This window comes from Mirounga leonina, unplaced genomic scaffold (genome assembly GCF_011800145.1).
Source record: "Mirounga leonina isolate KUSES-001 unplaced genomic scaffold, KU_Mleo_1.0 Mir_115, whole genome shotgun sequence".
NCBI lineage: Eukaryota > Metazoa > Chordata > Mammalia > Carnivora > Phocidae > Mirounga > Mirounga leonina.
Window position 1 is genome coordinate 91888107 of NW_023270268.1, and position 13986 is coordinate 91902092.

The 13986-nt window shown below is 47.7% G+C and overlaps 1 protein-coding gene across 1 annotated transcript in view; it reads right to left on the reverse strand.

Moving 5' to 3' along the window:
* The window catches only part of ARHGAP31 (Rho GTPase activating protein 31), a 103463-nt gene extending 90209 nt beyond the window's left edge, over nucleotides 1–13254 (reverse strand). The window contains exon 1 of the mRNA XM_035000108.1: nucleotides 12584–13254. Coding sequence (XP_034855999.1) covers nucleotides 12584–12683 — 100 coding nt within the window. The 5' untranslated portion in view covers nucleotides 12684–13254. The remainder of the gene's footprint in view (nucleotides 1–12583) is intronic.
* Between the last annotated feature and the right edge of the window lie 732 nt (nucleotides 13255–13986).

A 13986-nucleotide genomic window follows, 5' to 3' on the forward strand; every position in this document is an offset into this window, starting at 1 on the left:
AAACCTAGTCCAGGCAGGTGGATGGCTCATGCTTCATCCCTGTTCTCTTTGTTCTTCTTTTGAGAATGCTGATCCTGCCATAATGTTTTACACCCAATGCCTCTGCTTAGATTCTTCCCTCTGTCTGAAATATCTTCCTTTCAGGCAGAGACCTCTCAGATTCCACTCATCTTAGAACACCCAGCTCCTCTGAGTCAGAATTAATGTCATCCACCTCCTATTGTGGTTTGTGTGAGAATCAGTTGAGAATGTGTTCATCTCCTGCATGAGACTGTGAGATCCCACAGGGACAGACAATGCATGTTCATCCCTGTGTCCCAGCTAACCCAGGGCCTGGTTTATGGTAAGTGTTTAAAATGCTGATGCCCATCTCTTCCTCCCCTCCCATAATCAACACCCTATTCCCTTCATTCACATTATTAATATCTATTGAGCCAATGGGCTGTGGGGAAAACAGACTGTGGTAGGTTGAGTAATGGCACCCCAAAGAAGTCCATGTCCTTATTCTGGAACCTGTGAATGTTGCCTCATACATCTAGAAGGATTTTTGCAGATGTGGTCAAGCTAAGGATCTCAAGATGAGGAGATCATCTTGAATTATCTGATGTAATCACAGGGTCTTTATAAGAAAGAGGCAGGAAATCAGAGAGATGTGGTGAGGGGCCACAAACCAGGGAATGAGAACAGCCTCTAGAAGCTAGAAAAGGCAAGAAAATGGACTCTCCTTGAGAGCCTCCAGAAAGGAACCAGTCCTGCAGACATTGAACACACAGAGAAACAGGGCATGGTCCCAGTCTTCAAGGAGCAGATTTTCTTTCTACACAGGGGAGGAGATAATTTAGGAAACTAGGACAGGTGGCCGTTGAAAGTGAGAAGTAATGGAGGTCTACACTTCACCACCCTGATTACCTTCCTAAATATACTTCTGTGTACAAGCTTCCATCTTCAAATACAGCACTGAGAAATGAACACAGACTCCATATTTGATTCAACCCATGAAGAGTACAGGATGGATCCGTACATTTTACAGCCTAAGATTCTGTTCGTACAGCCTAAGATTGAGTCAGATCTACTGCATTCAGTCAACTGTCAAAATGCGGCTGTGGAACAAAGAAATAGGCAGATGTGAAATAGCATCTGGGCCAGCTAAAACCCAGGCCTTACGTTGTTCCCTCAGTGATGAAAACAGGCTCATTTTCCAGATTTATAGCCCTCCTGAAATACAAATGGAAACTAGAAGATTAGATGGCTATCACTATGATTGTAGCCTTGTACCATACCTCTCATTTTTTTTTCCTTTTGATTTTGTGTTTAGGTTATTTTTTCTGATTACTAAAGAAATGTAAAATTTAGAAAGGCTGCCACGGTCCTACCCCCAGAAATATTTATCAACAAATGAAAGTCTTAAGACTAGCATTTTTATGCATCCAACCAAAGAAAATAAATAATTGGATGTATATTAAAGAATTTTTTTTTTTTTTAAAGAGGAAGCCCTTAGAGATATATGGGAGCCTCAGAATAGTATTCGTTCTCAGCTCCCTTAACTTTCCATATCTGCAGCATTACTCAGGAACCACATTCTGAGTAATGAGGCTGACACAGGGTAAGATTTCCAATCACCAAGAAAATACTAACCATAGTTAACATTTACGGAAGATTTACTAAATTCCAAGCAGTGCACTAGTTCATTTGGTCCTCATAATAACCCTGCGCAATGATATCATAATCCCCACTTCACAGATGAGGAAGCAGAAGCACAGAGAGATCTGGTAGCTGGTCCAGGGTCACAAAGCTAGCATGTGGCAGAGCTGAAATCTGGACCAAGGCAGATTATCAGCAAAAAAGCCACATGCTAACCACCTTGTCACACCGGTTCTCAGAGAAGAAGTTAATTGATTTCACTAAACTGTACCTATTAAGGCAGGAAAGCAAACGAACAGAACTTACGAAGATTTTTCATAAGGATTAAAACAAAAAGGCTTTATGAAAAGTTGAATGAATCAGGACAATCCCATTCCTATTGTAATTTTAAAAGACTGCGCCCCCCCAAATTTGAGCAGCAAAACTGCATGTTTATTGTTGAAGATTTGAGCAATATGTGAAATATAATGAAGAAAATAAATGTGGTTTCACTCAGCTGCTTCTTTCTGTGGGCTAAGTCCATGTTTCTGAAAATGAGATCAGTAGACGAAAGATATCAGAATCACCTGGAGCTCATCTTTAAAATGTGGATTCCTTGAGACCCCATCTCAGACCTACAAAAGCAGAATCTCTGAGGGACTGACCTCAGAATGTTGCTATGCAGGGGTACATTTCAGCTCACAGCCCTAGAAACCGTAGAACTCACTCAGTGAAGTCTCATGCTCTCCACAGACCCAGATACTACAGGACCTAGGCAAGTGCCTATCAGAAATTCTTACTAGATGTCCATTTTGTTTCGAGGTGTCTGAAATGGAATTTAAGGAGTATTTCTAATACTCCTTATAGTGTACTAAAGTGTACTAACTTTAACTAATATTTTTTACATTTTGAAATTCAATTTTAGATTCCATTTTAAAAGTAAAAACTCCAATTTTCGTCCTTCTTATGCCCAGTAGAGTTTGAGTATCACTGCCTGAGGCTTAAAAAGAGAGGTCCAGAATTCTTAAACCCAGAATTCAAAACTCATGCTCCCCGCCCCCTGCCCTAAGGCCTACAGCACCGCCCCCCATCTTTCCTTTCTGAAACCAAATTGTCATTAGGGGCAATAGAGAAAGGGGAACTGAGGAAACCATGTCCCATTTGAAAGTCAGGCTTGGGGTGAGAAAAAACAGATTACTCCATGAGTATATTTTCCTGACCTTCAGCTACAGGCTCTGTGCCCAGGGTCCAAAGAGCTTTAATGCACCCTCTAAGGGCCCCCAAGTAGTGTTTGTGTCCTCAGTTCTGAGCCCATTCAGGGCCCTGCATCTAGCTTTGCTTTGCCATAAAGCAAAATGGCTCCTCCCCATTAACATCAGGCCCATGTTCTAGCTATTAGCCAAACAAAAGATTTTCCAAATATGGACCCAAAAAAGCATGTGCACTTTGAAGGCCACAATACGCTTAAATAGCTAAAACATATTAAAAAAGAAAGCCAACAATTGACGCCAAAAGCGTGAGTCCTTAAGGAACAGAACAGCAAGACAAAAGCCAGAAAGAGGAACAAAAATATGCATTGTAGGGGAGGGGCAAGCAGGGAGGTGTAGATTTATATGGAAGGGCTGACATCATTGTTTCCCAATAATACTCTGCATGCAGGAAACAGATGGGAAAGAAGTGGTGGAAGGGACTACTTATGGTAACAGGGCATGCTCTCTGTTTAGAAGCCTGCCGTTTGGAACCTCAATGTTTTACTTTGAAAAACTGGGGATGAGAACTCCATTGCCAGAAGTTTTATTAAAGTCTAGCTAAATCCTGCTGAACTTATCACCTTGGCACTGCATGGTAAAATGGAGCTCTGCATCTCAGAGCCTGATTTATCGCCAGCTGACCTGTTTGGGTCCAGAGGACACAAAGCTGTGGAATGGGAATTTAATGTCGGACAGACAGGCTTTCAGTCCTGGTTCCTCTACCTCCTGGCTGGGTGATGTTAGGCAAGTTACTCAGCCTGAGTTGGTCTTCATATAAAAAATGGGAGACGAAAAGAACTTCCCACACCACAGGGCGAGGTCGAGGTACACTGGTACCATACTGCTAGACTGAATCAAGACACACAATTGGGATGGTCACTTAACATCATTAAAAAAAGTTTTCTCTTTTAACAGACTCCCTCGTTGTCCTGCCCTTAGGCAGGGCACAGACAACAGCTAAACCAGTTGCCACTCTTGGTATGATCCGCTACTCTGTATTCTCCTGAGGGTAGCTTCACTCTCCTGCCACTGAAAACAGCCCCCGCCCCCAAACCTGGCCACTAGAAGTCACTCTCAACCACCTTTCTCAGAATTTCATCGTCTTCTCCCTCAGAGGGCAAGAAGGCGTGACCAATCACAAGTATCAGGCAAGACCATGTTGTTTCCTGTCTGTAGACACCAAGCATCCCATCTCCCCCTCTCTCTGTCATTCCTCATGGTCGGACGATATTTATCATGGAGCCCTCATTTCATTCTTTGTACCTCTTTTAGCTATCTTCCTCTCCCATGACCCCACTACGCTGAGAGCAACTTGAGAGCATCTTTGTAAATCTGAGAGTGTCCTGCACATTAGAGTCCCATAAATACTTTTTGCGTTGAAATGAAAAACCCCACACAAGATGGTTTCTGAATAAAAACATGAAAGGAGCCAGGGAAAGAAATATGCATAATTGCACAAATTAGCTCAGTTGCCTGTCACGAAAGCTATAGATATATTTATAGTTTGCCAGAATCCTACTTTATATGTCAAATTGTTTTCTATTGTCTGTAACAGTAAGAGCTGGGATATGTTGCTTTGGTGGGGGGTGACATTCATCCCTCTCTCTCTGGGGGTGGTGGGGAGGGGGCCCCAAAGGCATTCTGGGGCAGCATCAGGCCATGGGCGTGGTACTAGGGCCTGGTATGCATCAGCCAAGCTTGAACTAGAACAACGAGTGCCTGAGACTCCATCCCAGAAACTCAGTTGGTTCTGGGGCCCCGCCAAGAATGTGGTTCATACCAAGGAGTGACTGGTGAGGCACTAGGAAAAGGCAGTGTTTCTGGGGCGTCCTGTGCAAAGTCTGGGTCAGTTTCTATCTTGGAGTAGCTAGAAGCCCCCATGGGGAACCTTAAACAATCTTGGATTCCTGATGCTCTAGCACATCAGCAATGTCTCTGGTCCTGAGCTTTCTGGAAGGGCTGTAACTCTGACTTCCTGCGGAGGAAATAGGGTCAGTCAATCAAGTGCTGTGTGTCGGCCACAGGGCTCACCCTGAGAGGCACAGAGCACGACCAAATCTGCCTAAGCCGCTGACTGCCACCTGCCTTCAGCAGAGCTCACCACTGACGTGCCAGCCAGAAAATACAAGAATAGGGGAATGAAGATCAAATTGGGTGTCTCTGACTCTAACGCAAAGGGTGTTTCAAGAGGGAAGAGGACTGTGGCTGCTGTGGGCAGGGAGGGGCCTGGGAGGAAAAGGTGGGGTCTGGTTGGTCTTGAAAGTTGGTAGGTTTAGAATAGATGTGTGTGAAAAGCGTCTTGCAGAGGGTAAAGTGCCATGCAAATGTCCGTTGTTATTACTATTAATGATCTAATGGCGGGGGGTGGGGGTGCAGAGAACGAAGCAAAGAGAGAAAAAGCTACTTTTTTTTGCAGGGTTGTGGGTTTTGTTTTTTGTTTTTGTTTGTTTGTTTGTTTGTTTGTTTTGACAAAACTGTAATGTAAATGCCAAATTATAAAATGTGCTACTCTGGGAGACTGTGTTTGTGCCGAGGACTATGGCCTTGGGAGTCAGGGAGATCTGGATTTAAATCCTGCCTTTCCTATCTCTATAATCTTTGTAAGATATTTAACCTTTTTCATCAAGTTTCCTCCTCTATAAAATGGGAATAAAAAAATGCCTGATTCTTACAGATGTCAAAAATATTACTTGGTATGTATAAATTGACTGGCACATAGGAAGCAATCAATGCAGACAGTAACTCTAACTCCTAATAAAAATGACAAGCAAAGGGGTGCCTGGGTGGCTCAGTCATTAAGCGTCTGCCTTTGGCTCAGGTCATGATCTCAAGGTCCTGGGATCGAGCCCCGCATTGGGCTCCCTGCTCGGGGGCGGGGGGGGAAGCCTGCTTCTCCCACTCCCACTCCCCCTGCTTGTGTTCCTGCTCTTGCTGTGTCTCTCTCTGTCAAATAAATAAATAAAATCTTAAAAAAAAATAATAACAAGCAAGTTTGACTTGGGGCTCGGCCTTCATTTCGAGTTCCCTTCTCTCTTTCCAAGAGACCTTCTTTTCCTCCTTCTTCCTTTAGCCATCTAGCACCATCATGTTCTCCTCTTTCTCCGTTAAAAGTTGCTCTTAGAAAAAAATCTAGGGCGCCTGGGTGGCTCAGTTGGTTAAGCGACTGCCTTCAGCTCAGGTCATGATCCCAGGACCCTGGGATCGAGTCCCGCATCGGGCTCCCTGCTCCGCGGGAAGCCTGCTTCTCCCTCTCCCACTCCCCCTGCTTGTGTTCCCTCTCTCGCTGTGTCTCTCTCTGTCAAATAAATAAATAAAATCTTTAAAAAAAAAAAATCAAGTTTTCAAAAAAAAAAAAAAAATCTAATACCAGTATCTGCTCTTCTTTGAGTTGCAGTCAGCTTCTTTCCTACGGGTGCTCTTTATTTTAAGCCTTACCTAAAACACTGTCCTGGGGTGGGGGAGAGTTAGAGGAATAGGCTCTAGCCTCCTGAAGCTGTAGCAGACTGTGGCCCCACCTCGGTAAGGACTTGAAGCAGAGGAGCATCAAGACCAATTAAACTTAAGCATGGCATTTGTACTGGGGCATAGAAATAATTCAGAAAATCGGGTGGAACATGCACCCATAAGCAAAAAGACAAGTCATTTGAAGGGTGGGGATAAGTGGGAAAGAACGACATTGGCTTAAATTCAAGGCAAGTCATGAGTGAAAAACAAAACAATAAGAAAACAAGTGGCTCCACGTTCTCGGGCCTCAAGACTGGTGTGAAGGCACCACAGAGGGGACAGTGGAGTTCTGAAACCCAGAGGCCAGTGGGGGCGGAGAGCTCAGCTTGATCAGTCTATTCTGGAGGAAATGAGGACCAGGGCGCCCCAATTAGAAGGGTCTGTCACTACTTTGCTCCAAAAATATTTAACTACAATATCTAATGGAAAAAGGGGGGGGCACATTTCTTATCCCCAGACTAAGTCCTGGATCTTTCAGCCCACCCGCTTCTCCCACCCACAGTCACACACACTGCCACAAGATCCCAGGAAGCTCTCCAGTGAGGTGATTCCCAGGAGCAAACAGTCCCCACCAAGTGTTTCAGAACGGCCTAGGTCAATCAGCTTCTGGAATTCAGAATGCGTTCTCCCCTCCTCCCCACTCTCACAGCAAAGTTTTCCAGCTAGCCTACAGATGCCTGATGGAGTGGGGGTGGGGGTGGGGGGAAAAAAAAAAGGATACAGCAAAAACTACAGCTCCAAGGGCACCGGGGAGCTTACCCCCCATTTACAGCATCGGCTATGGAAATATGTGTTCCCGCTTTCATCAGGTTTCCCTCTGCCCCAGCAGAAGGCCAGGCCTCCAGCTCCCTCCTACCCCACAGCAGATGGTTCACTTGGCTCCAGTGAATGTCTGGGGTGAAAGGAGAGTGGGCTTCCTCAGCAGGGCCAAAGCCCGAGCCTCCTGAGGCTAGAAGGCATCTGAGGAGCTGCCGGTGGGGGTGGGGAGGGAAAGTGGAACGGTGAGGCCGTGCCTGTGGTCAAGGGACTGTTGGCGTAGGTCTGGAGGGTGGCCGGAGGGAGGGCTGTGGGCAGATGGAAGTAGCTGTTTCTGTTCTCCGTAAGGGTTGTTTGCCATGTCCAGACCATACAGAGTCAGTGACAGTCGGACTTTGTGTTATCAGTCCGTTTGCTTCAGTTTGCTTACTTCTCTTTGGGTTCTTCCTGTTCAATTCTGAGACCCAGATATGGGGATGCCCCTCGAAATCAAGCCTGTGAGGTTGTTGTTCTGTCCCCACAAGCTCTACCTCCAGGACCTGATTTCTCTCTTTCAGTCCCCTTTGGTTTCAGGAGCGGCTGGGCATCTTTCTCAGAGTGTTCTGAGGGCCCTTTCGACTCAGGTTGATGTTTTGCTATTCCACCGCTCTGCACTGATGGTCCACTCCCCCGTGGCCCTGGGAAATGCCTGCATGAAACAGCCTCTTCGTTCAGTGGGGCAATCAATCTGCTCGCCATCCCTCTTCATGACTGATTAACCCAACTGACCATATCATTTTCATGTTCCACTGGAGCCCTCCCTCATTCAGTCATGGATGGTATGTGGTTATACTAGGGCAAGTCCGGGGTCTTCTGATAATAATAGCGACATTCATAGCTTTCCATATGCATGTCCCCTGCCAAGTGCTTTGCCGGTATGAACTCATTTATCTTCATATCAGCCCTCTTATCACCATTTCACAAGTGAGGAAACTGAGGCCTAGGGGGTAAGTAACATACGCCAGGGTCAGGAACAGGCAAAGCTGGAATTCAGTGCCAGACAGTAAGCTTCCAGAACTCCTAATGGGAGTCCCCAGCAGGGGCACCTGACTTGGGAGGTGAGGGAAGGTTTCTAGAAGGAGCTGAGAGCTAAAGAATGAAGAAGGAGGTAAGGGAGGGTGTGATAAGGATGTGCCCAGCACGATGCTGGGGAAGAAAAGGCTAAGCCAAAGAGAGTACCTGCCCTGGTTCTCCAGGCAGTGTTAAATCCTGCCTTAAACAGAAAGACTTTGTTCCTATTTATGTTTGGGTATCTTACCTATTTGATTGTAGATAGTAGCTTTTACATGTTCTCCTTCAGTTATGACAGCTAATTTCAAAGCTTCATTGAGCCATTCGTTTCTGAAAGTTTGTTCACATCCCTTAGACTGTAAATTTCTTGAGTCCGGGGTGCATGTTTCTTTCTCTCTCACAGTACCCCCACCATGCCTCAATCCCTATTTGTTAAATAAACCAATAAACAAACTGAGAGAATGATTTAGCCTCAGAAATTTTATATATATATATATTTTTTCTTCCTTTTATATCTGATAAGAACTAGAAAAAAATCTTAGTCATAAAAAGGCTCACAGTTCTTATCAAACATTCTGAATAGTCAAGGTTCCTCATCCAGGGAGAAAATGGTCCGTAAAACCCTATACAGCAAACAGTGGATCCCAACTCTGCCTGCACATCAGAATCATCTAGGAGGCTTTTAAAACATACCCATGCTGCCTGGGCACCAAGAGATTCTGATTTAATTGTTCTGAGATGGGACCTGGGCAACACCTTGCATCACCTTTTTTTTTTTAAAGCTCCTCAGGTGATTCTAATGTGCCGCCACCGCCACCGTGGCAAACCACTGCGTCAGACAGTATCACCTCTTCCCAGGGATCAGATAAAATGACAGATTTGCTCGGAAGGGTGAGAAAGTCCTCAGCCTTCAGAGTGGAGACAGCGGACACAAATGGAGGCGGAGGACAGCTTTTCCGATAACGTTCTCTTACTGGTCCCTTGGCTCCTGGCCCCAGCATTTCCAAGCCGTGTGGGGAGACCCGGGGCACTGGGCTGAGAATGGAGAGGTGGGAAACGCTTGTGGATGCGCTCTGGCCTCACAGGGCTTCACCCGCGGGCTTCCAACCACAGGTGACAAAATGATGGGGTTTTATTACATAGATGCAAGAAATGGCCTTCTCATTCAGTGGTCAAAAAGAAGACCCCCAAAACTATTTTCAGCATACCAGTGAGGGAGGGACGCTCTTCTCCCTCTACTCCAGCCAGGAAGATAACATTATCTGGTTCCCAGGGGAGAGCTGAGGGTGGGGGTGGCAGGCACTGTGCTGGTCAAGCTGGCCACGAGCAACTCTGTGCCATTCTTGAGTGTTTTTACCAGGCGGGAGGAAAGTGGTCAAAGAAGCGAAAGGGGGAAACTGACCCTTCACATCAGGCCTGCGTGCAGATGGGATGATCAACATCAGGGTCTGAACTTGGCATCTGTGTGGATGCCCACAGAAACTGTATACACGATTTGTGTGTGTGTGTGTGTGCGTGTGTGTATGCATGCACGAGCATACATTTCTATGAGAAAGGGCTTCTGGTTTTCATCAGCTTCCTAAAGATTAAAGACGACACTTGGCCCTGAGCAGCTTCCACTCTGAGCTGGACACCTATTTGTCACCCACACACCCTGGCCTGGCAGATTTATCCAGCTGAAGGTAGCAGGGCTGGCCAGAGCAAATGATGGAAGTGGATGGCATTCATCCTTTATGCTCGGCCTCAGGAGTGTAGCTTCCCCATTTTCAGATGGCCTGAGCACAGTGAATTGTCACCAGCTTTGTCCTCCACCCCAGCTTGGGGCTTTCCCTCCCTGGCCAAGTGCAAGGGCTCTCTTGGCATCCTACATCTCTGTCCTCTTCTGCCCTTATGTTCCCAGACCTGGATCCATTTTTTTCTGTCTCTTTGCAGGATCATCACCTTACCCTTGACTCCAGAATTCAGTAATCATCATGTCTATCTCGTGAGGCCCTCCCCAGCCTTCTGGTTTCTTTACCATGCTGATTTGTCACCCTCAGGATTCTGGGTTGAACTTCCAAGGTGGTGGGCAGAGGGGTAGTGCCCAGATCAGCTTTTCCTCCCTGGAAGCAGAGTCCAAGCCTTGTCTACTAACCAATACATGTTTCAAAAAGTCCGTGAGGAAAACACATTTTTTGAGAAAAAAACATTAGCATTTTGCTTACTGACGCTACAGGAAAAATAAGAGACAACTACATAACTAGTTTTAGATGTGGCAAAAAAGAAATCCTAATCACTCTCATTTATATAAGCTGTTTATTTTGCGCGCCTAATTCTCATGTGGCACAAGAATGGTGTCTAGATCATTAACTGGGTCAGTTTCCTCTTATTTCAAAGCTAAACTGTATTCAGGTATGTCAGACTTGAAAGTTTGCTGATCCTGTGACGGGGCTGTCTGCTTTCAATTTAGGAAAAAAAAAAATCATTAGAGGAGAATGTTGGCCTAGATGAGAAAACTAGGGAGGGGAGAGGAGCCTGGTAAGCCAGGTCCCTCTGCACCCTCTGTCATTCACTGTATGACCTTAGGCAGGTCAATTTACCTGTTCGGGCTTCCTTGCTTCCCCCGCCCCACTCAAGGCTGGGAACACTGGGTACTGGTTTTCAATTTTTTTTCTTTAAGCAGTAGTGCCCTTCCCTTTTTCTTTTTCCAAACGAAACCTGTATGGAAGCCCAAACTATAAAGCATGTGAAAGAAGAGCTGCCAAAGTCTGCCTTTGAGGTGTCTTCACAGAATGCTGGGATTCCTGGCTCATCCTATGATTTATAACATTGCAAGAATGGGGCGGGACCAGCAAGCACCCCCATGCACCTCTCATGCTTGAAGGGGGGACCAGAATAACACCAACATGGCAGGCAGAGGCATCCTAGGAGCATTTGTAGTGAACCTGGACTTAAACTTGAAGTTCCTCACAAAAACAGGTGGAGGGAAACATTTCCTTCTGAACTTCTGAGGGCAGAGGTTAAGATGCACTCTTGGAGTTCTATCACATTCAAAAAAGTTCAGTCCAATTTTATTTCAAATTGCCCTCTCCCAGATTATTGGAGAGGATGAAATGAGTTGACTGTTATACCTTGGTTTCAAAAGAGGCAGTTTTGAAACCTGTGGTCCCCCAAGCTCTAAGATACTAAGCCATTTGTCCTAATGACACAGCGGAGGCTGAAGTCTAGAATACCACAGGAATATCACACCACTGCAAATTACTAGGTGGTGCTGAGTCTTTAAAAAAAAAAAAACAACAAAACGGAATCGAAACAAAATCATTGCACTGTTTTTGAGATGCACGTTTGATATGAGCTGATCAAATTGCTTTTGAGATGATTTTCCTGGAGGCAGAATTATTCTGCACAGTTAAACAGCCCTCCAGTTTCCTCCTTTGTTATAGCTATCTATGTGTAAATACAAGGCCTATATAGTGGACTATCTTCTCTCTCACTTAAGTTTCTGAAGACAAGGCCTTTTTGTCACGGTATGCACAAGACCAGTCAACCTTACAAAAGGAGTCATTTTCTGCTCAATTTCCACAACTTTCCTATGATTAAAAACTTCTAACTTCAAATGCTGTTATTGTATTCTAGCTTGTTTTCTTTCCCTCTCCCCCAACAAATGTTTAAATTGTCTCTACTCTGCAGGATTCCCTTTAAAAAAAAAAAAAAATCCAATCTGACCTTGAAAACAGAGACGCTGGCTCTCCTTTTCTTTTATATACCCTAAACTATTTTAAAATCCAGGCCCTCCGACCTTTTTACAGCACTCTTCTTGTCTGACACACCAAATGCTAATCTGAAAGCCAAGAGGAGGTAAAGGGTCTGGGGGGTTGGGAAGGGGAGGGAGGGAGGTACTATATATATCTGGCATCAGTTCAGAAATTCAGAAAATGTTTGTGCAACCACTCCCCCAGCCAGGATCCACCGCACCCCCTGCCTTCCAGCACATTAATAAAAAAAGATGTGAGCAGATGAAATTGGAGATCCCGGGAAGGACACCCAAGGCGGTCATAATTATGTTCCCAGAGAAGCCCACTGATCACCATCCCACAAGTCCAGCCCGCATCCCTCCCCTCCGACATCCAAGACTTGCCATCAGGACCTCTGGAGCTCCCACCCCCAGCCCGCAGAGGTGGCCCGTTAAACTCGCAGCAGCACCGCCCATTAACGGCTGGTGTGCGACCAGCGGAAGGACCGCCACAACCTCAGCACGTCGCGGTGGCAGCGCCGCGCACCTTAGGAATCGTACGTGTTCTTCAAAAAGAAAAAAAAAGTACACCGCGCCCACAGGCCTAGACTACATTAACTTGTGAACTGAATGCATCTCGCCCTCAAACAAAAAGAAAAGCGGGGGGGGGGGGGAAGCGAAGGCACTTTACCATCCTGTCCTGAGCTTTCCAGATACTCGGTCAGGTCACAGCCAAAGGCACTGGCGGCTCCCTTTCGTTTCAGCTTCTGCTTGGCACCCTTGTTCTTCATGAGTTAGTCCCAAAGAGGTTGCCCCTCCGTCTCCCCCTCCCCTGTGCTTGGCACCGCGCCTGGGGTGGTCTCCGGGCTCAGATCACGGGCTGCGGCGCGGCTCTGGGGGGCCGCATGGGCGCGCGGAGGAAGTGCGGCCCGGGGCGGCGCGCATGGAGCCCGCGGGGCGCGGAGCCCGGCGCGGCCGCGGAGCCTGCAGTCCCGGGCGCGCTCCTCCAGGGCCGCGGGGCCGGGGGCCGGCGGCGGGAGTGTCACTTCCTCGCTCGGAGTCCCAGGGACTTCCACGGGCTCCTGCGGTGTCTTCGGGCGTTTTCCTCCGCCTCGGAGGGAGGGCGAGCTCTCCTTTCCGCCTCTGCAGATGCCCAGCAGAGGACGAGAGCGCGGGAAGCGGGCAGCAGCCGGGGGGCGAGGAGACAGCCCCGGGGCTGCGTGGCGCCTCTGCCCTGCGCCCGCTCTCTTGCCTTCAGATGGCTTTGGGAACGCGACAAACAAGCATCCTGTCTCTCTCGCCCGCCCTCACGCCTTCCTTTTTTTCCTGTCTTACAAATCCTAGGATCATCCAGCTCAGGAAACGCTGGAAGGAAGTTAGCTAGGGAGGGGGGCGGAGGGTGGAAATTTTTGGCAGCTCCGCGCTGCGTGTGTACGGGGCCGGAGGAAGTAGGTGGGTGGGTTGAGGAGTACGGGCCGGGGGGGCGGGGGCGGGAGGACGCGCTCCTCCGAGAGCTGGTCTGCGGCTCTGGAGATAACCGGGCGGCTCGGGAGGAAAGCGCCGCGCTCCCAGGAGGACCCGCAGCCCCCGCCGCCCGCTTCCTGCCCCACCGCGGCTCTCGGAGGGCGGCAGGCGGAGGCGCGCTGGCCTTCTGGCCGGAGGGCGCTAGGTGGAACTGAGAAAAAGTCCTGCCTTGTTTTTATCCTCCTTGTCACCATCTCTTTGACGCTTTCTATTTTGGTAGGAGAACCTACACAAACGCTTGTAGTGACAGAGACAAAGACTGGGACTCCAGCGGAGAAACCTGACGGCGAGCGGTTTTCCGCCAGCCAGCCACTCCCATCCTCCGCTCCTGCGCCCGGGTACCCCCAACCCAGTTAGCTCCCCTCCTACGCTGAGGGAAGACTGGGGCTGCCGCCTTGTAACCACTGCCCGGGAAATCAGCTTTCTGGTTACGGATCCACGCGCGCGCGCGCGCGCACACACACACACACACACACACACCCCACCCCCACACCACATCCCACACACGCATTATTCCAAGTTTGCCAAATGGAAGTGATTTGCGGGGTATCCAGGATTTAAGGTGACTGA